The sequence below is a fragment of the Echinops telfairi genome, unplaced genomic scaffold, assembly GCF_000313985.2.
Source record: "Echinops telfairi isolate 266 unplaced genomic scaffold, ASM31398v2 ScPeMD7_7421;HRSCAF=8459, whole genome shotgun sequence".
Taxonomy (NCBI): Eukaryota; Metazoa; Chordata; class Mammalia; order Afrosoricida; family Tenrecidae; genus Echinops; species Echinops telfairi.
The window spans coordinates 11448484-11475907 of record NW_022111321.1 but is presented as its reverse complement, the minus strand read 5'-3'; the positions used below and the strand labels follow the sequence as shown (position 1 = coordinate 11475907).

At 40.3% G+C, this 27424-nt stretch overlaps 1 protein-coding gene across 1 annotated transcript in view; it reads right to left on the bottom strand.

Moving 5' to 3' along the window:
• YAP1 (Yes1 associated transcriptional regulator) overlaps positions 1-27424 on the bottom strand; it is a 134320-nt gene that overhangs the window by 98448 nt on the left and 8448 nt on the right. The window contains exon 2 of the mRNA XM_004709011.2: positions 25105-25355. Coding sequence (XP_004709068.2) covers positions 25105-25355 — 251 coding nt within the window. The remainder of the gene's footprint in view (positions 1-25104; positions 25356-27424) is intronic.

Sequence of the window (27424 nt, the reverse complement as noted above, 5' to 3'; positions counted from 1 at the left end):
GTTGCATGAAAGGGGCTTCAAAAAGTCATGGGAAAATTACATGATCTTTTAATTATATTTTTTTCACAAACTTTTTAAAACCCTCTCATTTTAATACAGGCAAGATAATAGAACACACTAGGTACACAGTCATGAAGACTTGTCAGATATAACCGAATTTCTGGGGGGGGCGGGGCAAAGTTCCCAGGCTAGAAGACAAAGGACCATTAGCTTAGGGAGCATCCATGTCAATTAGCATGACAAAATTCATGAAGGCAATGTCCTGCATCCTACTTTGGTACAAAGCCCCAACACCATCTAAAACACAACCATTTGTCTCTTCCCACCGAGAGCTAAGGAGTGAAGAAAACCAATGACTTGGGAAGCATTTAGTCTAAAGGACAAACAGACCACAGGAACCACAGCCACACAACCTAAAACCAAAGAACCAGACGAGGATAGGTGCCCACTCCAACGACCAGCCTCTAACAAGTACCACAAGAGAGGGTCCCAACTGAGTGGGTAGGGGCTCAAATTCACAAGAAGAACTAGACTTACTGAACTGACAGGGACTGGAGGAACTCCTTTTGACCCGGAACTCAAACCACCCCCAGAGACCACTTTCAAGGCCATAAAATAAACAGCAATATCCGAGAGGACCATCAGCGTTCTTTATAATAATCAATTACAAGAGATCAAAAGGACCTCATTTGTCCAAAAGCAAAGGTGACAAAGTACAGAAGCCAAACAAAAGGAAGCAGGAGACTCAGGGCAGACACTGGGAAAGGGCTGACAGTGTGGGGCAGGCAACCCAGGCTATGAAACGCTGCATGCATAATTACAGAATGGAAACTTCCTTTCCTCTAAACTTTCACAGAAAGGACAATAAAGTTACACAACGACAACCAAAACAAGAGGATTATCCAGGGATATGGGCACCATTTCTACTGGGGGCACAGCCTCTAGTGATTGTGTTCTTTTCATTTCCGTTTACATTATTTTAACTATTACGTGACCTGTTGTTTAATATCTGTGCGTTGCTTATTATGAAGTTATTATTCTACGTTCTTTAAAAATACCTTTACCTTGTAAAGAATGCCTATCACACTAGAAAAAGCTATTACAATGGGCTCAAGCAAAAGAACTATTGTGAGGATGGCTGGGGGGGGGGGCGCAGGCAGTGCTTTTGTCTCTCTGTTGTAGCGGGTCCCAAGGAGTTACAACCAACTCATAGCACCTGCCAGCAGCAAGATTACTACTGTCACCCAGGTATTGAGACTTCCACCGAAACGGAATTAAAAGCATTTCAAACCTGATAATCCTTGGGTGTTATCAATTGCTTTTTATTCTAATTAAAATTATGTTGCTGTTAGACGTCATTGAGTTGCTTCCAGCAACACAGAGGGGCTTGTGTACAACAGAACAAAGCACCACCTTAAAATTATAGATATTGCTAAGCACTCTCTAACAGCATTTACATTTGCCTGAAATGGAATCCAGACGATGGGAAACACACACACACCAGAGATTCCCATGGAGCAACGCCTAAATAACTGAATAGATTAGATTACAAGCTACAAAAGGCACTTTTAAAAAAATCGACACCAAAGTAATAGTAGAAAGGCTGTAAATTAATTAGCAAGATAGAAATGGGATAAAGCTATTAGTTTTATCCTGAACAAATTCAAATTCCATATACCGCATCAAATTAAGGTTAGCCAATTTTAGCCCTTGTTGACAAAAAAACACAAGTAAAACTATTTTATTTTCCATCGGTATTTTAAACACATACCTCCAACCTACAGAGAAAACTGTGTTTTCCTAGGTAGACACAAAAGTTACCTAATATTTGAAAAATCACCACCCACCTACCCCACCCTCGACCTACCCCCAAAGGGTAGCTTTAAAGGATCTATAGATTAAGGTGGAATTCCTTTGATAGACAACTCCCAACATCTGTTTTGTGAGCCTCAGAAAAACTGCTGGACAAGTTCTGCATCTGAAAAGATGACCTGGTTTCAACTACAAGGGATTGGGGGAAGGGAGATCATAGAACTTGGATAATCGATTTCCTGAAAGTTCAAAAAGTAGCCTCTATTCTTTAGCTATTTAATAACCTGGCTGTGAACAACACAGATTTAGAACCCTTGAAATCCCCCAGCCTGTTAAAAAGTAAGCAGCTGACAAAAAGTTAGAAGGGCAAACTTTGCTGGCTGCAGGGTGGGGGCCGCCCTGAGCGCTGGCATGCAATCACTGACTTGCTCAGCAACTTTGCTGTAATGGTTTCAAATTGCAGGCTTGAGGAAACGCTCCAGAAATAGCTGCTCTTTTTTCTTGTAATGCCTCCTCAGACCCAATACAACTCCATTACCAAAAATGGAGCAGTTACCATGGTTTAAGTCAAGAGAACAACTAGGGATATTCTGTTAATCGTGCTACTCATTTTGGGAGTATGAATCACAATACTGGCATCTGATTCACTGCTTAAATTCAACATTTCTGTAACAAAAATGTATAATAGATTAAATCCACTTTTTAAATCACTCCGTTTCATGGGAGAGAAAAAATTTTTCAATATGAATTATTTTTTTAAAAAATTCTTATTTTTATAGTAAATGCTTGAGAAAGTCTTCTTTTGAGTGTTCATTCATAAGCACCTAAGAACCTGGCTGGGTGTGGTGTGTGATCATAGCAAACACTTTTGACAAGCCAGAACCATAATTACAAAGTCACTGTGAAGTAGTCTACTTCCTGCATTGCTCTACTTACATTTAAGTACACACACATAGTTATATAACTTGATAATTCAGATAAATTTTACAGATGTGTGTATTAACCCCAAAATTCAAGGAACAGCAAGTTAGTATAATCAAATGCATCAGCAATAAAAAAAATCATTTTCTCAACTTAATTGGAAAAAGCAGTAAGTATTAAATGGTAGGTATCAAAAATGCCAAATTCTATTTCTGCTAAAAATTTCTATGTGCTAACAACAGTACTTCAAGATCATGCTTAAATGCAGCAAAGCTAAATACAAATACTATAACATGTTGTTTTAAAAATAAAATATCCGAGTCAAACTTTAGAGGAAAACTACATTAAGGTCCCAATTAAAAACCACGGTCTTGAACATAACTACTGAACTGTGACTCTACTACCATATCCTCCCTAACCTACTGAACAGTCTGAAAATATAATTTAATTTGATGCTACTTTAAGAAAAAACACATCAATTTACATAGCACTATTCATTTAAAAGGTACTTTACTTAATAGTAAAAACGTTTTTCCAAGTCCCACCATAACTTTTTAAAGCCCCACAAATAAACAATCTTCAATACTTCTGACAATACTTCCAGGTGCAGCCGTTTGAAGACCATGGCCACAATCGTGAGGCTATTTCTCAGCTCCTTGAATCTAGGCAGATGATGCTTCTACCAACAGAATGTGGTGGAAGTTAACATTGTGCAATGTCTTGGGAGGCCTTGCAGATTCCAATTCTTTGGAATATTCTTATCACCACATGAGGAAGGAAGCCTAAGCTAGCTAGACTGCTGAATGACAAAACCACGTGGAAAGAAAGGTTCAGCCAACCACCTGTACCAAGACAGGTCTCCCGATGAGTCAGCATCAACCAGATGGTACTGAAGTTGGTGTTTTGTTGTTGTTGTTTTTAATCTTACAACCATCCAGACTCAATCCAGCTGCCAGATGAGGGCACCGGCATGAGTGCAATCTACAAGACCCGCAGAACTGCTCAGCTGAGCCCAACCCAAAGGACAGAACCATTAAAATGTAAGTAGCCAGTTAATGGACCTCAATAAATAATTCGTACATCAAAGGAGCCCTACAGAGCATTGGTTAAGTATTTGGCTTCTACTGAGAGGGTGGGAGGTTCAAATTTACCACCTTGGCCAGAAAAGAGAATTGGCCAAAAATATATCATCTGTGCTCCTGTAAAGATTAAGATAAAAACAAGCGAACACACTGGCCCTGGCTCCTGCTGACCCTTCATATATTACTATCTAGGAAACCCTAAGAAGCCGTTATGCTCCACTGCACAGGCTCACTCCACAACTCCATGGAAAGAATTCGGCTTAGTCCTAGCCTCTGAAGGTCAGAAGTCAATTATGAACTGGGTTAACCTTTTTAGAAGATCTTGTTATATTAAGAACTGTGAAGAAGGCCAGTGATTGAACACTCACTCATATACCTAGCCCCTGGAGCCTACCTATATATACACCTTCTCTTATGAACACTTCCACTCCTTGAGAGATTGTTGTTCAGTTTCTGTGCTAGGAGTCTTAACTTGGTAATTCACTCTTTGATTAACTTTACAGAGAACTGAAGCTTAGAGAAATTAAATGATTCACTCAAGCTCACCAAAACAATAGCAGAAGAACTGGATTTCCAATCCATGTGTGGTCAATTACAAAGCCGCGGTCCTTCCTACAGCGTCATCCTTTTCACTCTAAAGTGGGGAAAGGAGGCTATGGGGTATTATGTCATCTTCATAGACTGAAGACTGAACAGCTAAAAATGTCAATTCTGTCTCAAATGTGTCCATAGCTTCATTGCATTCTCATCATTTCAAGAGTTTTATGCAATTTGCCAGACAGATTCTAGGATTCCTTTGAAGTGCAATGGATAAAGAATAGTAAAGCCAGGACAAGATAAGAGGGCTCTCCCTCCCATCAAGACAGATTGTAATGCTATAGGAATTCCCACAATGGTACTGGCACAAGAATAGAAAGATCAAATAGGACAAAAAATAGACTTTTGCCTATACAACTTATTTATTTAGATTCCGTGATTTGTGAACGTAATGAAATGTATTTGTAACTCCCCCACAATACATATTCACAGCACATTGGCAGTCATTCCCAGAGACGCACAGAAGAGAGACAGAATGTCACAACACTGTGCCCCTCCCAAATGGGGTCAGACAAGGCAAGGCTCAGTCTTCTTACTTTTGTGCTTACATTACAAAGTGACTGGTTCGTGGTTTATTTGGTGCAGTATTTTTCACATGTTTTATGTTTTCTGCTGGCAATTTTGCTCTTTAAAATGGCTCCCCAGCAAAATGTTGGAGCCCTAGCTCATGTACCTATACCCAGGAAAGCTGTGCTGTACCTTGCAGAGAAAATCTGTGTGGTCGAGAAACTTGAACCAGGGCTAAGCTAAAGTGCTGTTGGCGGTGCGTTCGGTGTTTAATGGTCAATGATGTGTATGATGCCATCCAAAAAAATGAGAAGAGGAAATTCACTGTTCTGCACATGAAGGCTGCACTGGAAAAGTCCTAAAATACCACCTATAGTGCATAATAAAGCTATGGAAGATAGAAAAGTGGTGACATTTGTGGATTTAAGAGATGATGATGGGAAAAGCGATTTTTTAAAAAGACCTAACTAGAAAGAGCTACTGTCTAGTCAACCTGACTCATGATAACTCCAATGTGTTCCCTTGAGTTTTAATGGCCAATTTTTTTTTTCCTACATCAGTAAACTATCAGGCCATTCTGCTAAGGTACCAACTAGGTGAACCTGAACCTTCAGCCTTTCAGTCAGTAGTTAGACCCATTCACTACAACTCAAGGACTTAAAAAACAAAAACAAAAAAAACCTGAACAGCACTGTTCAGCTGAAAGCCAGAAAAAATTTACAAATTTATGGCCATGCTAACAAATATCAGGAAATTTTAAACTTTTTATAAACTAGTGCTGTTTTATAAATATGCATAAAATTCACTACTGGTAAGAAATAAATACTAAATAAGGTGATTTTAAATAGAAACATACATAAGACAGGGCTATATCTTGATAAAAGCAGGCCAAAAAATGTTGTGACCAGAGGCTCACAGGAACCCAATATTGTCCCCACAGACACTATGAACTCATTCAAGGCTCACATAGGTCACAAAACACAACTACCAGAGGAAGAACTGTCTGTCACAAACCACAAATTGCCAAGGAAAGAAGTGCTAGGAAAACAAGGTGCTGGGACAAAGAATCTAGCCTGCCTTGCTACCATTCACATAATTCAGTTCCCAAAGAACTAAAGATGCTCACAGGGAATTTTTGAGAGTCCTGCTAGTACAAATGGTAAAGAGTTTTGCTGCTATCTGAATGGCTGCCAACTGGAGCCCACCCATTGCCTTCACAGAACAAAACCTGGAGAGCAGCTTCTACAAAGACTACAATCAAGAATACCCTATGGGGTAGCCATGCTTTGCGACAAAAACTACTTGATAGCACTTAGCAACAACCCCAAACACTTTAAGATAATACAGAAAACTAGTTCCATGCCTGCAAGGTAAGGAAGGATTAGTAAACAAGACACAAAGCAAATGGATCAAACAAGGAATGGCGGGAGGAAGCAGCAAATGGTAATTCAAGCAATGTAAAGGAAACCCACAAAGAGGCATCAGTATAAGCGTCTATCAGCATAAGACATAAAAATACCAAACACTGGAGCTGTAGGTGCACACTCCACGACCCAGCAATCCCACTCTTTGGATAGATCTTAAAAAAATCCCTTGCAGATGTACTGTGAACGTTCACTGACGAGTCTTTTACAATTGTCAAAAAAGCTGTAACAAACATCATAAATGCTGGTAATAATACATGATAACAAAATTCAAACCCAGTGCTGCCCATTCTGATAATTCTAATTCATTGGGAAGGGAGCCTCAAGGACAGAGCAGAGCTGTCCCACAGAGTGCCAAGGCTGTCAATCTTCATGGACGTAGACTACCACATTTTCCGGTCAATGGAGTCATACAACTCTGAAAATAATTACACAGCAATGAACATGAGCTACATTAAGTCTTGCAAGTCTCCGAGTGGATCAAAAGAAACAAAGCACAAAACTAACTGCGGTACTACTTCATTTTGAGTAAGCTGAAAAGAGGAAACTAAACTGTGACCTATATCTTGTGGTGGATTCAAAGTGGCCACCAAATCTGTGCTTTTTCCCCCATTAAGAAATGAAGTATAGTCTTCCCCTTGAATCTGTACTAGTTTTTGTGATCAACAGAACAGGCTCTCCAAGATAACACCATACGGAGCTCTTACTTTTACTTAGACCTCTTAAAAATCCTTTATCTAGGAATCTTCTCCCAAAAATTCACTACCATGGAGTCAACTGACTCAATCCTTTATCAGGAATCTTCTCCCAAAAATTCACTACCATGGAGTCAACTGATCCTACAGGAAAGAGAACTACCCCTTTGGGTCCCAGATTATTACTCAATATTAACGTTTCATTGGCTCGGGAGGGCGGTGCGAGGGGGGTGGGAGGGTAGAGGGAGGGCGGGGTGGAAAGGGGGAACTGATTCCAGGAATCTACATATAATCTCCTCCCAGGGGGATGGACAACAGAAAAGTGGGTGAAGGCAGACGTCGAACAGTGTAAGACATGACAAAATAATAATTCATAAATTATCAAGGGTTCGAGAGGGAGGGGGGAAAATGAGGGGGGGGTGTCAGGGGCTTATGTGGAAAGCAAACGTTTTGAGAATGATGAGGGCAATGAATGTTCAAATGTGCTTTACACCATTGATGTATGTATCGATTGTGATAAGAGTTGAGTAAGCCCCCAATAAGGTGATTAAAAAAAGAAAGATTAGTGTGGCAAAGATACACTTAAAGTATTACTAACAAAATATTCTAAATAAAGTTCATCTTGGAGGCAAAAACATAAATTTAAGTCTTATTGGCATATAATTCACCATCATACAATTCAATAGTTCAACCATAAGAATAGTTGTACAGTCATCACCAGTTTCAGAACACTTTCTTCCATCTTGTACTCACTGTTGTTAGCTCCCCGTTTGCCCGTCTTTCTCCTATGCAGCAGTTACTAGTAACCCAACCACCATTTGCCAAATGGACCGCAGCACGGGAGAGACCATGTGGAGTCGGCAGTCCCAGCTAAGCGGCCCCTCAGCCATCTACACGAAGACCTGTGAGTGAACGTGTGCTCGGTCTCAGACAGAGCCGTCTGCCAAGGGGATGGCACGAAGCGCCCTCCACCGGTGCCAGGAAGACGACGGACGCAGACAGCCTTCACTGAAACCCGACCCACAAACCTGTGAAATAACGCTTTCATTTTAAGGACTAAGTTCTCAGGGTTTTTTAAATTCAACAATAGATAATGAAGGCATTCTGGTGGCATACTAGTGCAGCACTTGGCTGCTATCCAAAAGGCCAGTGGTTCAAATCCACCAGCCACCCTTCAAGAGAAAAGCCCAGTGACTTACTCCAGTAAGAACGACTGCCTAAGAAACCCTAAGGGACAGTTCTATTTGCCACATAGAGTTGCCTTGAGATGGTATCTCACAACAACAACAGGTAACTGGAAGAGATAAACGAATAAATGAAAAAACAAAAAAGTAAAGGCAAAAGCCAGAACAGTATTCATCACTGGCTGCGATCAGTGAGGCAGGAGGCAGATGGAAGGACTGGAGGGAACTGCTTTACTAACCGGGACAGTTTGCGTCATAATTAGTTTTTTTTAATGAGTTATATTTTATACATTCTTCTGCATATCTCTAATCTTTCATAAATAAAAAGAGAAGGGACATAGATCCACAGCAGAAGGAAGTCAAGTTACATGCTTCTAAATAATTTGGGAAGTCATTTGGAATTGTGGGGGGAAAAAAAGGACTCCTACATCATAATTCTGCACGTAACGTACGTGCCCTGGGTATCACATCTGGATGCTTTGAATTAGAGTATGGGCATGCCTTAGATACCAGGGGTTCATTTTCAGACCACCGCAATAAATCACATCTTACAACAAAGCCAGTGCACAATAAAAGTTATCTTTACACTATAGTCTACTAAGTATAGAACAGTACTTTGAAAAAGTTGCGAGTATTCTGAGAATTTCCAAGCTATGACACAAGGACCCAAATAAGCCCATGCCGTGGGAAATGGGGCACAAGACCCCCAACTCTGGGTTGTGAGAAGCCTTCAGTGTTGGTGAAGCGCAAAAAACAGAGCAGCACAGTAATGGGGTGTGTCTTTAGTAGCACGTAAACCAGTCTGGCAATAGGTGCTGTTCTCAGAGCTTAACAGAGAAAGAGATTTCCCTACCAAGTTAATGCCAAAGAAAGCAAAGAACCTCGAAAATACCACTGAACTAATTGATGTCAAAATCATAATGCAAACCTTTCCAGTTAAATCAGAAAAAGTTAACCACAACACTTAAAGCACCAAGCTAAAAATCTTAACCTAATATACTGTTGTTGACTAGGTTCATTTCTTAACTACTATTATTCCTGAAAATCTTCAATTTCCTTTCTTCCAAAATCGTATTACAATTCTGGATTTAGAGGGGGAAACTTGGTGGCTCTATTTCCTACAAGTTTGACTAATAAGTCAAAATCCAAGTGGGTTTTAAAGACAAAATTTGTTACCCACCACTCAAACTCACTGCCATCAAGATTCCAACTCACAGTGACACTCTAGGACCCTACAGAACTGCCCCTGTGGGCTGGAGACTGTCAATCTTCACCAGAATGGAAAGTCCGATCTAGTTTACTTCTGCAGAGCAGCTGGTGAGTTTGAACTGATGACCATGCAGTTAGCAGCTATGCCACTGTGCCACCAGGGCTGTTTGCTTTCCATAGTAACTTTTACAGATGACAAGCAAAATAGATGTGTTTTATAATGTATTTGAATTAAATAGATCAGTTAATAAAGCTTTTATGTATTTATTTGGTTTGGGCAATGTAGACCAACTTAAACCATTTGATTCTGCTATTCTAAAACAAATTCTAAATTTGCTTAAAAAATTCTTCAGATGAAACCAGATGCTTCGTTTATAGTAGCTTTCCTATGCTTTAAAAAGCATGAAATCATACTTTTTATATTTCATTATTAATTCCATTGTGCAATGATAATTATGAGCTAACAGAAATAAATCAATGTATGAAAGGGGTTTACATTCACTGCACACCGTTCTAATAAATTAATTTACTTAACAAACACAGGAACATTATGCTAAGTCTTTAAGGAACCAGAAAGCAAACAATCCATTTAGCATTTTCTGACAAATACTAGTTTCATATGAATCGGGAGCGAGGGTTGTGTGTGTGTGAAATAGGCTTTAACATCAAAACAAAGTTAAGAAATATATATAATACAATTATACTTGAGAATATAATTTATTATCCAAATTGGAATATTCTTTAGAGCGCATGAGGGTAATAAGTACATAGAAACTGTGACTCTGTCCAACACCCAGTGTCGCTGAGTCAGAACTGACGTGACACCTAACACCACATGCGTGATTAATGAGCTGATATGGTATAGGATGTTGTCAATAGATACATGTGGAACTAGACCCCTATCTTCAAAAAGAGAGCACGTTTTAATTGAGTTTCTAGTAGCCTCAACTTTTCCAGTGAGATAGTTAGCAATCAAAAGGTAAACCAATCTATAGAAACAGTAACTGGATTAATAATTACTTAGGGGCATGTCTGGGGAAGTTGGGGGAAAATGGGGAATAACAATAATGAGCATGAGAAGAAAGAAAATGTGGTGATGACTGCCCAACTTTTCTTAATAGGATTGAACTACTAAATTGTATGATATGTAAATTATACGACAAAACTATTGAAGGGGGAAAAAAGAAGGGGCAAAGAAGATTACTTACCACAGGGCCTTAGAACCCAGTCAGTCCATCAAAGCTGAAATATTAGCTTCATCCCATTTCCACAGAGTGGGCATAGGATCCAGGAAACCCCTAAAAGGATGTCTGCCACCCAAAACCACCAAAGTCCAGAGCCCCCCCACCCCAACCCCTGGTGGGCTTCAAACAGTTTGTGGAAAAACTCCATTATTTTTAATGCCATTTTTCTATTAACCTTTTAGAGCACCCCTCACGTAGCAAGTTCAAAGGAAACAAGCAAATGGTTGTAGGGAGAAAGAAATCACAGCCGCATCAAAACAAGAAACCTGATACAAATCCAGTACCGAGTGGGTCCTTTTTTGGGTGTGTTTAATGGAGAAAGGAGGGAACACAGCCATGTGATAACCAAACCAACCCAATGCCACCAAGCCAATTCCACCCACAGCGCCCCTCCAGGACAGAGCAGAATTGCTCCGTAGGGCTTCTAAGTGTGCAAATCTTTCTGGGAGCGGATACCCTCTTCTTTCTCCCCTAGAGCAACTAGTAGGGTTTGAACTGCCAACCTTTTAGCTAGCAGCACAGAACTTAACTCGCTATGCCACAAGAGCTCCTTAATCTGATACACTGTACAAATTCTTGTCGGTAGTATAATGGTTACTAACCAAAAATCTAAAACCAAAGGGAATGTTTTGTCCTAAATACAGAGGACAATGGCATTATTTTATATATCATTGTCAAGAACCAGCGATTCTTTTCTTATCCATAATCAGAGCTGTGTACCAGTCCTAACAGAAAAGGCTGCACACTCTCCAGCTGGGGGGGGTATGAGTGATCCTATTACATCACCTGGAGCCCTTCCAAGCTACAAGATTTCGGAAACATAACCTCTATCAGTCTGAACATGTGCAGAAGGAAAACAGAAACATCTGTATTTTGGCCAATCCTTTAGCTTTTTAATCTTAAAAAAAAAAAAGGACCCAAGAAAACTTGGTAAATTTTACAAGTGACACTATCACTGGACAGGATTAGTTCCAGACAGGGTCTCAGAAAGTTCCCACTTATTTAGTTTATTTCAAACTTTAGCACTTGGCTGCTTTTTATGTTAACACACTTCCCTAACTCTACATTTTAAAGTATGATGTACTGATTCTGCTCCATTGTTCCTCGTGCTATTCTTATTTTAATACCTGTAACAACTCAGAAGTATTCTTTTTTTTTTTTAATCTCTTAATCTTATGGTCTGGTTTTGCACTGATGACACAAAGATTGTATATAATCTTTTTAAAGGTTTGCTTCCTTGTTTTCCCTAAAACAATTGCATATGTGATCACTTTCTACCTATTGAAGGCAGAAGCTGGCAAAAAACTGAACCTGGAACAATTCAAGATCAAAAACCACAAAATACCCTGACACATCAAGGTCAACAACTATGGATGAATCCATGTTAATTTAAATCCCATCCTCATGAAATTCTAACATAGCCTCTAAAATACTTATACAAAAGTTCACGGGGAAATGATATTAACATAGAACCACTGTGGAACGCAATATGGCACTACCTGAAACAACTGGCACTAGAAATTCCATATGACCCAGCAATCCCTCTCCCGCGTATATGCCCTACACAAGCAAGAGCCAAACACAAACAGACATATGCACTTCCATATGCACTGCAGCACAATTCACAATACAAGAAGTTAGAAACAGCCGAGATGACCATCAGTGTAAGAAACTTTGCTACATACAGAAAAGGGAATACTGTGCATCATGAAAAAAACAATGACAACATCCCAAAGCACCTCAGCATGGATGGGCCTGGAGAAGATTATACTGAGTGAAGTCAGTCAACCACAAAAGGATAGATATGATGAGACCACTGCTATAAGGATAAAAACCAAGACAAAGGCTTACATGCCAAAGGGAACAGACTCGGGAGGTTCCCAAGTTAAGGAGGGCAAAGGTAGGAAGATGAGGCTACAAGGTAGAAGGGTGACAGGTACTGACTTGGGTGAATGGGGGGATGGCAGTCCGTAAGATGGGGCAGAGAAATCAGGGTGGGGGTAGGACAGCATATGGAAGGGGAGAGGCTTGATGAGTGGTTTGAACTGCTGAATGTAGAGCTAATGGTCTGAAGTCTAAACACTACTACCACTAATTCACAATAAAAAAAATTATTCAGAGGACCTAATGTCGGGGGTTTAAGTGGAGAGAAAATGTTTTGAGAAACGATGTACAAATGTGCTTTACACAATTGATGTGTGTATGGATTGGGATAACAGTTGTAGAACCCCTAATAAAATGTTTTAAAAAAAATTAATCAAAAAGAAAAATGGAATTAAAAGACAATGAAATTTTCCCATGAACTTTTAAAGCCCCTTCAAATATATTAATGTAATTTTAAGACATCTACAGTGGCCTACTTTTCTGCATTAAAAAAAAAAAAAATCACTTGGGCAGGAAAGGCCCACAACCTAAATTAGCAGTTGATATGCCTCTCAAGGGTATAGGCTTAAGTATGCTAATTACCGAACCAATTTAGAGATGTGTAAACATTTTATCCTACCATCATCTGCATAGATGAAAAGCAAGATGGGAGGTAAAGAGGAAACAGGAAAGGAAAGAATAAAGAAAACACACACAAGTTACCTGCTAATTCCATTAAAGCCCTACTTTTCAAAGCTAGTGTATACGTCCAGATTAGGAGTTTCCCCGCCATCATATTAACAAAAGACACTGCCAACACTGCCGGTGTCAGGGTTTCCACACTGATTAAAGAAAATGCAACATATGAAAATGTAAATTAGAAAAACTGGTAGCAAAAGGTACAAGCTGCACCATATAAGTGCATTAACTATTTTCTTAGTAAAACATTCATTTTAAAATTATCATGTAAACAACTATAATAAAAAGCCTGCTTGGGTTTTATCTAGTACAGAACTGAATTTAAAACGCAATTTTATATATTTACAGTGTTGAATTGTCCAATGCATGAAGAACATGGCTTCCTCTCTGTTTACTTAGATCTTCCTTATTTTGTCCCAATATTTTCTGTACTCTTTCACTAGCTTTATTTCTACATACTTAGCATTTAAAAAATGTTATTACCCATTATTATTATCTATTTGTGTGTTGCCAGTATAAAGAAACAAAACTGGTTATGTAGAAAAAAAGATCTTGCAATATTTAAGTCAGATCACAGGAAATTGCCATTTTTCATTTACGAGGAGCCTTGATGGCATAGTGGCTCATAACCACAAGGTAAGCAGTTCAAAACCACCAAGGACACTGAGAGAAAGACGGGACTTTCAACTCCTGTAAAGTTAGTCTGTGGGCAGTTCTGCCCTGTCATACAGGGTAGCTCTAAGTCAGCATCCACGGTGAGGGAAATGAGCCCACCGAGTGGCTTCCACAAGGATTTCAGCCAAGAAAACCTCAGAGACAGGTCTACTGTCACTTGGGGTCAAAGTGAGTTGGTTATATGCAAATACCACAACCTTTTATATCAGGGTCTTGTGGATGCTCAGATTTGGTATAGGGGCAATAGACAGCTTCCACCACTCCTTACTGGAAGAATATGGCTGTTTGTTCCACTTTTTCCTTATCTAAATTTCCCAAGCCTCTCCAATAAATGTTTCTTCTACAATTAAAATTAAAAAGCTATTAAAATTAACCCATGAAAACTGGATAGAGGAGAAAAGATAGTGAGAGAAAGCAGGTTAATACATACAACCAAGCCCACGCTATACACAGGGGAAAATAATGCACATCTTATTCTGACCTCCAGGATAATGTAGAGATTGCTGCTAAAAATTACAGTCACTTCAAGGAGAGAGGCTGGAGTTCCAATAAGCTCTTAGAGCAGCACGCTCAAATCCGTCACAGCACAGCAGTCCTGGAAGAATGCCTTCGTGCCACGTTACAGGTCAAACCGTCTACAAGAAGTCTTCATGCAGGCTAAAAAGCACAGCCCCCTAAAGATACTGATTAAAGACACACCAAAACCCCAAACCTTCCTGCCTTTAGGTTACATGTAAGCAAGAAAAGCAAAGAAGGCACTTTCCACAAAATGTCCCCTTCAGCAAAGCAGAACCCCACTGAAGAAGGTGACAGACTAACACTGCCCGGGAAGAGCTAGGAAAGCTCATTAAAGTGAAGCGAGGTAGCAGCCCTAACAACAAATAAAACACAGAAAATGTAAGAGGAAAACTCAAGGTTCTATTAGATTCAATCTGCATTACTGTATTAAGTTGCAACACCACTCAGAGCACTATCGCTTGATTTTTACTAAAGAGCCAAGCTGCTAACTAAGGATGATGGTGCTTTTTATGGGAAGGGCCAAATGAGGATTAAACTCCTGACAACTTTTTCTTATCTAGGCTATTAAGGAGAATGAGGAGAGGGAAAACCTATTGTTATTTATCCCAAACGTCTTTGTTTGCTTTTAGTCTGCAGTACTTGTTCCCAGGAAACTTGGTGCTACAGCACTTGAGGGGCCAGAGCCATGAGGCAATTCTTCTTCATAAAAACAGCAATGTGCCTTTCATGGCTTAAAGTTCTGATTAATCCTAGACTCAGAAGGCCTTTTTGTAAGAGCAGCATCACTTAGTAACACAGCTCTTTTAAGACTTTCCTTTATACAACGGTCCTCAACTATTATTAAACTATCAAGACATAATTAATGGCTAAATTATGCCACTAAAGAAGACAGAAAATTAGGTTGGAACATTCTTAAATTTTAACTGATCTTAAAAATGACTTCACTTTGATTTTACTAAGCCCTAAACTTTAGCATACTTTGACAACTCAAGGTTACCTCTCCTAAGAAAAAGGTAACGCAGAGGCATAAAAGCAATACTACTTAGGGTAATTTAATTATTTTTCTAACTGTAAATAAAATATACTTCTCCACATTACTGAGACGGATGATATCATGGTTCAAAAAAAATCATTTTTAAGTTTCAACTACACAAAAACTACGTAAGTTCTGTTGGCTTGTTTGTGTTTTCTAATATCTGGCTCACAGCTTTTGGTAGAGGTGATTCTTTTAATGCTTGCTCGTTTAAAAAGAAAATTAGCCTACCACCCTGCAGCCAATTGAGTTGTCAGCATTTAAATATCTGGTATCTTAATTCATCTTGTTTAGTTCACACCAGAAATATTAGATATTTTTCCCAATGATAAATCAATCCCCATGTTCTGTTTACTAATCTGTCATGTCTGTCTTCCAAATGTTTTCTCCGGTCGCTGTTTTTCTATCTAAATCACTGTGGTACTGGGATCCATTCTTCAGGTCTTTCCACCCACGGAGCAGGAGCAATCATTTTCTCAGAGCGCTAAAGGCATACTTCCAACGCTCTCTCCACTCAGTCTTAGAAAGCAGGACAAATGGACAGACCCTGGCTCTCCTCGCAGATATGGAACGCAACTTCTTCTGTAGACTATTTTGTCGTTGAGACTACACACAGCAAAACAAACACCGACTCAGGAGTTTTTACACATACAATATGGCGCCATTGATTATATTCTTCAAGCTGTACCATCCTTCTCACCCTCCTTTCCGCCTGTATTAATATAAACCCTGGGGTCCTGTCTAATCTTTGGAGTTGCTGTGGTCAATTTGAATCCACATGAACAGTTCTTAATGGGATTACAAATTGAAATAACTTAGTAGTTTAATGAAAAAATTACCAAGCTTTACAATCATCTAAGGCACAACTTTTGGTTATACCTCCCATCCTGAGCAAAGAGTTTTGAAGAAAACCCAAATGGGTAAAACTGACCCTAAGAATAATTGTTTGCATAATGTTCCACACAAAGCACCACCTCATGGATCCTGAGATCCGAAGAACTGGATGGTGCCTGGCCACCACTGCCAATGGTGCTAAATGAAGGACTGCAATAGGAGGTCCTGGAGAGAATGGGGAAAACATGGAACAAAACTCAAAATCCTATGAGAGATCTGGCTTAGAAAGGTCTGACAGAGAACGGAGAAACCCTGGACACTGGCTCTGGACGCCCTACAACACTAGAACTGAACTTACCCTGCGCATCACCTTTGAACCAAACAATAGATGGCCCGATAAGGTGAACAGAAACACCAGGAAGTGATACTCTGCTTACAACAGTTCACCATATGAGACCAGAAGGGCAGTATTTGCCGAGGGATGGCACTCAGAAGGGAGGGATAGGAAAGGGGCACAGAGAAACGGTAAATACACAGGACAAGGTAGGAGTCCTGTTACATTGTGGGGACCGGAAAACAAAACAAAGGATGTTGGTAATCAGGCAGTGAACTAGGCAGACACGCTACACACATTTTCTTTCTTCCATTTTTAATCATTTTATTGGGGGCTCTTACAGCTCTTATAACAATCCACACATCGATTGCATCAAGCACATTTGTACATATGCTGCCATCATTATTTTCTAGAGATTTACTTTCTATTGAGCCCTTGGTGTCCTTTCCCCACCCCACCCCCACCCTCAACCCGAGTGCACACATTTTCCAAAGTGGGTGGTACTGTCCCCTGGGGGGCACTTGAACAATTCAAGGTGTTGAAAAGGGCAGGTAACTACACTTTATCCTGAATAATGGGCAAAAGTTCTTAACTGCCAGGGGGCACCAAGCAATTAATTTTTTTTAATAAAAAGAGTGGGGTAGGGGGAGGCAAATAAGTTTGGGAAATCTATGTGCTACACAGACCCTCTATAACAGACACAAGAGACCATATGAAACCGAGGAGCATGAGATTCCTGGACCCCGGGGCTCTAGAGGAAAGGGTAGTGAAGCAGATGGAATTCCACTAGACATTGAACCAGAGAGGCAAGAGGAAGCATGGCCTCTGTGCCGCCATCTTTTAACTTCTGCAAGCAGCATTCGAGACAGTGCCCTGCCTTTCGTAGCTACACACGGGTGATTGGCCAGGAGAAAGGTCCGATCCTCCCTTGTGCTCCACACTTGGCTGATGACCAGCCCCCACCGTCACCCAGTGACACCACCTCTGCCCAACCCCTGCTCACCTAAGGCTGGGGGCATGCTCTGGTGAACTGGGAGCTGACGGAATACAACCTCATCAGGTCACCATTAAACAGGCAATCAGGCCTTCCATAACCAGCGTCCTGCCCACCAACTGCCCTCTGGGGCTTAAAGAACTCCTTCAGACAACACACACCCTGCCCTCAGCCATCATCCACGGAGGCACAAACTGCCTCAAGATCAGATGCCCAGACAATATGTGGACTGGCTGGCAAGAGCACCACCTAGGCCTGTGACCTATCCCTCCCGGTCCCCCTGCCATCCTTGAGCTCCCTGGCTGGCAGAGGGTCTCTACCTACATTGGGTACCCTGCTGCCCACAGTTCCTGCCTTTCTTTTTTCCCTTATACCTACCCTGCTAAAGCCATTCTTTGTCTGCTTTCCTTTTGTTTCTCTTTTCCTTTCCCTGTTTGTCCATTTCTCTTGAATTTCTTTTACTAGTTCATTTTCTTTTCCTTCTCAGTTTTATTACTGTATTTTTTTCTTTTGTCTATTTTCATGATCTCTTCCCTTGTTTTTATTTTTTGTTTTGTTTTGTTTTTCTTTTTTCTTGCGGTCCCCCTTTAAAAAATCTACTTATTGTTTTATTACTCTTTGTTGTTCTTATTCTTTTTTCTCTTCCCCTTTAACAGGATACACGGTTGCCCACACAGTCCAGCCAAATCCATACGTCCTGCAACACCGCTTATTTGGTGAGGGCCTCTACCAGCTCCAGTGCCGGCTGTGATCAGGGATAGACAGCAGCCAAACTGTCCTCAACTGTGCTAGACAAACAGCCAACAGAGAACCATGCAAGCACTCACATTCTCTTCCACACCCACCAGGAGACAGGTAGTGAGTACACACCAATGTACAACCATTAATTAAATACACCACCACAATGCCTCTTAAACAGTAGGTGATTTCAATTAACGTAAAAGACAAGTGATCAAAATACAAGTACCAAAATACACCAGAAGCCCCCTTTCAGGAAGAAATAGCATACAAAAGTCCATCTGTCCTGACTGTAAGTAAGTATAAGTCTCTGGAGATTTTCAGAGAAAGAACAACAGCCTGGGCTTAACATACATAATAACTCCATGCAGAAGTCGACACCAATAAGAAGTATCCAAAGCAAAACAAACCTCCAAGAATGAAAATAGAGAACCAGCGAGGATATCAATTTGTAATGAAAACAAACACAAAGTATAATGACAGATTACTGTATTTACAGAACTTCTAAATGGAGGGAACCAAGCCAAACCTTGATCAAGTTGATTCTGATTCAGAGCAACCCTATATAGGGTTTTTTAAAGGCTGTAAATCTTTACATTAGCAGACAGCCTCCTTTGTGTCCCATGGAGCAACTGGTGGGTTTGAACCACCAACCTTGCAGGTAGCAAATACAACAAATACCCAACAATACCACTGAACAAAACAAAGCCCCAACTCTACCACTGAGTCAATTCTGTCTCATAATGACCCTATAGGACAGAGTAGAACTGTCCCTGTGGGTTTCTGAGACTGTAACTCTTTACAGGAGTAGAAAGCCTCGTCTTTCTCCCACAGCACCACCGGGATCCTTAAAAGGAGAACAAGACAAGTAGAGTGCAAGAACTTGGATGACTTATACTGGGAGGAACACAAAAATTAAAGGCAACAGGAGTAAATACATTATGTAATATACACTATGCTGCAATGCTTTTGATCTATGGGTGATGTGTGGACGCTCGGCTGAGCAGATGTGGGAGAAGAGGAGCACACCCACAAATCTACATTCTTCAGGGGATGTTTGTCTATGGACATTTGCCTTGCTGCAACTATATCCACGAAAGCAGTGGAGTATACGGGGGTCAACCTTACGAAAATTTCTTGCACATAACGAGACACCGTGGAGAATCAGAACCAGTTTCCGGGTACACAAAGGTCAATTGGCTTAACATTGTCCACAAAGTCTACATCCAACTTTGGTGATGGTAACTGAGGCCTAAAAAGCGTGTGTGCAGGCATCTAAAAGATGCAAATATTGGCCTTTGTGCCTGGAAGAAAAAATGATGAAAATCAAAGACGCATGGAAACATATAGTCCAATAGACTAATGAACCATGCAAACAACAGTCTCCATGACTGATACCAAAAGAACTAGATGATGCCCAGCTACCACTACACACTGCTCAAATTAAAAGGTCTACTGACAGTGGGAGGATAATATATAACAAAGCCATGAAGGGGGCCAGGCTTGCTGGTCAGAGAGACTGGTGGAGCGCCCAAGAACGGAGGCCTTGGTCATTCTTCAGATCTGGGACTGAATTCATGCCTCAATTTTCAGCCAAACAAAAGACAAATCTATAAGGGAAAAAATTCTAGTGATATATGTACACCCTAGAATAATCAACAAAAAACAATCAACCATTCCAGATCATGGGCACAGTAATTACCCAATCGCAAAGTTCAGAAGAATGATTAAAGATGGAGGAATGAAGACAAGAAGCAGGGAGATGAGAGGTGTTACACTGAGGGATTACAATGAATCAGATGAAGCACTGTGTATGAATCAATGTAAAACGGATGATCTGCTCTGTAAACCTTCACCTACTTCATCATGAAAAAAATTAAGAGAAATGTCTATGAAATGTTGAACGGAAAAGCAATTTGTTCCGCAAACTTTCACCCAAATCGCAAAAAACTAAATGAATAAAATCAATAACTACCTTTGAAAAAAATACAGCTTTTTCATTTTTAAAGGGAATTTATTTGGGTTAAAGTTGGTATAGCAAGAAACCATTCTTGGCCAAACAATACGCTTATTGTTTAGGGAATTATTTCTTTCGGAAACATCTGATTTTTATTGAAGTAACAACACATTGTATATGTTTAGTATTCTACTGGGCAAGTGATTAGGTAGGGAAGCCTAAAGTTAAATTATAACAAGAAACCATTTAATCAGATCCTTTAATTGGTACATTTCTTAGGGAGCTTTAGTTATGAAGGTAAAGCATGCATTTCTGAAATTTACTATGTAATAGACAAGGCATCAATCTTGTTAGCGAGATGAGTTAGAACTCATAGGCAAGTTAATTTAATGTTGAAAATGCTCAAGAAATGGAAAAAAAACAAAAATCTTTTTTTTTCATTGTGAACCAAGATAGTTTAACTATTTTTTTTAGTTTAACTTTTAAAATAAATTCATGATCACAAGAAATGTTGTTCCTTCAAGGATCAAACAAATAAATAAAACTAAAAACTACTGTGGCTAGCTAGCTAGTTATTTATTTAGAAAATGATAAATATCTCAAATGAAACAAAACTATTTTTTTAAAATTAGAAGCATGTTATTAAAATAAAGCAAACCTACAAATATTTTTTAAAGCAGATCTAAGGTCCTACATAACATAATATACAAAAGAAGTTCTTTGTATATGATAACAGTTATAAAATACTGGACTCAATAAAACAAATCTGATAAGTAAAAATATTCCTTTTAACCAGAGATGTTATAGAAAACGAATTCAGGAAGTTATTCAGCAGCTTATAACGAAATAGGAAGTTGTTGACCAACTACTTGAAGAACTATTTCCTGTAGAAAAAGTATTAAGACAGCTGAAGAAAGCAGTTATTCTCATGGTAGTAAAGATAATGAATTCTTTTAAAATAAAGCCCATTGTAGAATGTTGAAGAAATTCATCTCAAAAAGAAAATTCTGTAAGTTCCATGTAGTATACAAACTAAGCCCCCCTTTTCTTTTTTTAACATCACATTCATCCCACAACTTGAAATAAGTCCCATTGATAAAATATAGCTAGTTTTATACACCCAAGGAGCCCTAGTGGTACAACCAACAGTTAAAGTGCTGGCTGCAAACCAAAAGGTCAATGGTTCAAGCCCACCAGTTACTGCCAGCTTCGGGGAGCAAAGCTGTGTCTCCATCAACATTTACAGTCTGGAACACGCTCCTGTGCAGTTCTGCCCTGTCCTACAGGTTTGCTGTGAGCTGGAATCAATCAGAGACCATTCATCCACATGCATGACAACAGCAGAGACAAAGAGCTCTCCCCTGAGCTAGGTGTTGCTGTTCAGCGGCTGCTGTGCTGCTTTGATCCCTAGCAACCCCACCTGACCAAAGCAGAAGCACAGCACTGGGTTGGCTGCGCTGCCATTCTCACAGCAGCTTTTCAGTCTTTCTCCCTCAGAGCAGTGGACTGAACTGCCAAAATGAGTGCTTGACCATTGTGTCATCAGGATTCCTCCTCCACTGAGCTCGGTAGAGATTTCAAAAATACCTGCCTAAAAGCCTTCAGTCATTATGCGGTCTTAAAGCCAGGGAGTGGGCCACAGGACTTCATTCAGCATCTACATCATCGATGGCTGCGAGGCAACAATTAGTTGTTTCCAAAGTCAGCATTTCTAAGTGGTCAATGTAAGGACATCATCTGGCATGTTTGGGCTATACACAAAGTCAGATTTCTTCATGCTAAATAAATTACACCAGTTGTCATTTAATAGTTCCAATAAGTATCCACCAAGGTGTGTGTGTGTGTGTGTGTGTGTGTGTGTGTTAATTTCTCACTATTGAAAGGGGTGTAAGTTTGCAAACTAGATTTGGCTGGCAACAGGAGTAATCGTTAGACAGAAGAGAAAAATGTAGAAATATTGGTTTCATAGGCAGCCTGGCTTGAAAACATTAAAAGCATGATAAAAAACAGCTTTGCCAATAGCAACATGGCTCCAAAATCTTAAGACTCACAGGAGATATTATTCTCACTTAAGGAAGCCCTAGGAGTCCTGGTGGTGTGGTGATTATGCATTGGGCTGCGAAGTGCATGGTCGGCAGTTCGAAACCACCATCAGCTCCGAGGGAGAAAGACTGGGTTTTCCACTCCTGTGAACAGTTGCAGTCTCAGAAACCCACAGGGGTCGCCAGGAGTCAGCACGGGCTCAATGGCAGTGGGTTGGGTTTGGTTTTGGAGGCACAATGATTAAGCACTTGGCCGCAAACTCAAGAGTTTGGCAGTGGTTATGTGCTGGGCTGCTAACCTCAAGGTCAGTAGTTTGAAATTGTCAGTCTCTCTAAGAGAGAAAGAGGCAGGTTTCTACTTCTGTAAAGTTAGTCTGTGAAACCCATAGGGGCTTTCTAAAGGGTCACTATGAGTCAGAATCAACGTGATGGGGGTGGGGAGTAAAGTGAACTCATCCAGTGGGTCAAGAGGGGGAAAGCTGGTAACCGGCTTCTATAAAGATTTCAACCAAGGAAAAGGCGTATGTCGCAGTTCTACTGTCCCTTGGGGTTGATGTGAGCCCGTTTCAACTTGACAGCACACAACATTTGTGCAAAGGGCAGAAATGTGCTACGTGTGGCAGCCCATTCAGCCCTGATAACGGACTAGAACAGTATTAAAGGACAATTGGAGAAAGCTATTATCACGAATCTTATTTTATCACTTTTCTCCACATTGGACACTGATCATAAAGCAGACACATGTTCTTCGAACCTTATACTCCACCTGGAGCCTGTGGTACAGCGGTTGAGTTGGAATGTTAATCTTGAAGGTCAGCAGTTGGAAACCAGCACTCACTCCTCCTAGGGAGAAAGAGGCGGCTTTCTTCTCCGGTAAAGAGTTAGACTCTCGGAAACCCACAGGGCTACGTAGTTCTCCGTGTCCTACAGTCACTATGACTCGGAATAGATTCAACGGCAGTGAGTTTAGTTTGGGGCTTGGTTCACAAGCCTACAAGGTGTGTGTATGATGATGTGTGTGTACAGTTTTCATTAATTCGTCTCTATCAAGACCTTTAGGAGGAACATTTATTCTCAAAATCAGAAAAGTCTAGATAACAAATACATAGATTTTATTTCAGTGCAAACAGTTCACTTATCCAAAATCCTGAAAGGCAGACAAGTGTCATCTATAAGCAAGACCTAAGAGGCTCAAATCAAGAGCATATATGTTGTTCTTTAAAACGTACACTTTTAGGCACACTCCGGAGCACAGAAAGCTGAAGGCGAGGCTATTAAGCAGTTTACAAATCTCCTCAGGTCAGCACGTGACCCAGCAGGGTGAGGTTCAAAAAAAGTACAGCCTTTCTTTTCCCTCCTAACAACCTGGTCTGTTTCCCCTCCTTCCCCCTTCAAGACATCCCGTCCCGCCCAGCGAGCAGCTCTTGCAATCATTTACTTTGGATGTCTGCTCCAGAACAAACGATCCTGCTCATGCAGATGAGTTTGCCAGACTGGTGTGTACTTTCCAGTCTCAGGTCCTTTATTGTTCTGGTTGAAACCTGACCCTTTGAAATGGATACCAGGACACCAGAAAATGACTTTTAAAAGGAGGGGGGACAAGATGATAGGAAGAGGCTAAAAACCTGTAGAAACAATTGAGGATCAAGCTTTTCTCCTTGTTCTTTGCCCAAAACAATAAGCCTGTCATGAAACTTGGTATCTTACAAAGTAATAATACACCCGGTAAAAAACAATTTCATTAATTTTTATAAGGAACAGATTGTCAAAACAGATCTCAATCAAAAAGCCTGGATTGGATGACTTTCAGACAGTAATAATTGATTTTAGGCAACATTTTGCAAATACTTGATCGATCCAAACAAGCTAGATCAAAACATTAAGCTCTTTTCTATGATTTCAAAATGAGAGAATAAAATTCTATTTAGAGCTCTTCAGTTTTAATACAATTTTATTTCTTAAAATAAAAAAGGGTTGATGAAATAAAGTATTCAATCGCCTCTTTTTTTGATCAATTTTCCTGTACACTTGAAACTGCTTAGGTCTGTTAATTTTTAATTGATAAATCACCAAAGAACCTGTAACTAACGTGTTTGCCATTTTTCAATTTAAAAAACCACAAAACTAGTGTATTTTTGTAATTCTTCTCTATGGATAAAATGCTTTATTGTGAGAGATATTAGCATTGCCACACATTTCATAAAACTATGTCAATCCTGTAATTCTCACAATTTGAAAATTTTCATGATATTCTTGAATTCAGTTTTGTGCTAATTAAATAGGTTTGGCATAAACTCTAAATAATCAAACTGCCACAAAAGAAAAGTAAAAATTCTCAGAACCATGTTCCATCAAATCTTCAAAATATTATCAAAGTTAAATCATATACATTCATATTCCCACCCCCCCGCAACTAGTCCAAGCTGCCTCATAGAGACACTATAGGGCAGGGTGGAAGTGCCCCTTGAGTTTCAGAAACTGGTTACGGGCGTAGAAAGCCCATCTTTCTCCCTCCCTCAGAGGGATTTGTGGCTCTGAACTAATTGACCTTGCAGATAGCAGCCCAATGCATGTGCACACACACACACACACACACACACACACACACACACACACACGCACACGCGCGCAGCTTGACCTAAATATTAAGTAAATTCTAAAAATAAATAGCTTGCATATGCTTGGCACCCAAAATACACCTTTTATTACAAAATGCTATCCCCACCACCATTTTCACTTACTTTAAGAAGTATCTCTGACCAGATGATGTCTTCGCCATTTCCCAGCCTGCTGGCAGAGGTACATCGTCAGGTATCTCGAAAGAAGACTGCCGAAGATGCTGAGCAGAGGGCGCAGCTGCTGGCCCAGACACTACCCCCGTGGGGCTCAGAGTCCCAGGAGACACAGCTCCCAGCTGCAGGGACGCCGGAGAGGAATGCGCTCGGACGTGCTGTGGAGCCAGCGCCCCTGCAGTTCCAGCATCAGTACTGACCTGTTAGAAATATTAAAATGAAAAGAAATTTTTAAAAAATGGTCCCAACTTTGAAGAGTTTTAAATTTCCTAGAGCGCATTTCATTGCAACCAAGTATCTAAGAACCAAAAGCAGATGTCAACACTGCATATCTGACACTGAGTAAGTTTGGCAAATGTAAACTTTTCAATGGTGTATGTGATTTTGCACTAATACACCTTTTTACATCTAGTTTGAGGAAATAGTCTAAGTGAATTTCTACCTACTACACATTCGACAGGTGTCTTCATCTTTTGAAGGAAACTAGCAAAGAATGGGGACGGAGGTGGGTTCTATCAACAGGTAGTCTTGGAAACTCCCAGGGCTGATCCTATAGACTCGCTAGGAGTTGGCACATGACTGAGTGAGCAAGTGGGCAAGTAAGAATGGAATACTCCTAAAAGAGAAAACACTAAATTTTGAAATCTAATTTCTAAAAGTTTAAAGCAGTATAAAGGGGCATTCCCAAATTCCAGGACACTGAACTCTCTGTGAGCCTCAGTTTTCCCAACTGTACAATTGGTTTGGATTTTTTTTTATGATGAAAAAAATGCAAGAAGTATAGATGATGTATGAGTACTGGTGACACGGTGGTTAAATGCTCAGCTGCTAATAACCAAAAAGTCCAAGGTTATAACACAGGGCAGTCCCCTTCTGCAAAACTCAGCCTCGGAAACCCCACAGGGCCATTATACTGTAAACCACTGGATCCCATGAGGAGTAGGAAGTGACTCCAGGTCTGGATATATGATGCATATACTCTTAGAAGAATCTGCATGCAATAGTTTGTGAACAATAGTACTAGCAACACAGATTCATACTATTCAAAACTGAGTCAGAATTGACTCGATGGCAGTGAGTTATGTGTGTAATTAGAATTAAGATTTGATTTTTTTTTAAGTTAGAATTTTTAAAATTCTTATGGCGAAGGAAGACTGCTCATAAGCTGCTTGAAATAAAATCTCGTGTCAATACTTGTTAAAAGGCTAAGTGCACTTTTCAGTTGCAATTCTTTTTGGTTTTATGGATGCCAAATGATGGGGAATTCAGTCTCCTATGTGCATCATACTTACAATAAGGACACAGCAATACAGTGGACTCTCTAGGATACATGCCAACACACTTTACCCAGGTGAGGCCAGCAGCTCCCCTCCAAGGTTAAGAGAGGCAAAAGGCACACCTAAGCCTGCCTCTTACAAATTCAGTGTTTAGCAAGCAACTAATTGTTTTTTTGCCCCTTCCTCTTCTTTAACTTGAGTTTCTATCAGTGGGTTGAGTTTTTGAGTTCCAAACTCCCAGAGTATGCACACAGGACTAGACTGCAGGCCTAGAAATAAGGGGGGTGGGGGAAGAGCGGAGTATAATGCTTCTTTCCACTCAAGTTACAGCCCTAGTGGACTAACTACCCTACAGGATTTGGAAAACCAATTAACTTTTGGGCAAAGTTCCGACGCTGCAGTTTAGCCGAGAGCAACGTTTCTTTTTTTTAAAAAAGCAGAAACAAAAACACCTACAAAACCCTTCCTAAAAAAACAAACAAAAACTACTAGAATGTTCACATTTTCATGATAAAGTTTCGCTTCGCTATTAAGTTGAAAAAAGAGTCGAACGTTGTTTATGTGGTTAAAAAACAAAAAAGCCTTGTTCACATCCTCGGTAAGAATTAAAAAGCAATGGCGATCCTAGAATTAGTCATCGCTTCCCCAACATTAACTTTTAATCACAGTTGAACTGGGCAGGATTTGGCCTGTGAGTCAACCTTGAGTGCATTATCAAAGGCTGTGTGTTAAACCTCGGCACTGTACGGCGCAACGCAGTTCCGGGCGCAACGTGTGCAGAGGTGGCTAATTTAAAGGCCTTTCAACAGTCTAAACAATCGCCAACAATTGGGAAACCAACACGTGAGCCCACCAAGTTCGATAAGCGCGGCCTGCCCCCGTTCCCAGCGCAAGGGAAGTTGCAGGGGGCAAGAAACGAACCCCATAAACAACTTCCAGGAAAGTCTGGGCAGGGGAAGCCTAGCTCCAGGACTCCAAAAGGGCCGGGGCGC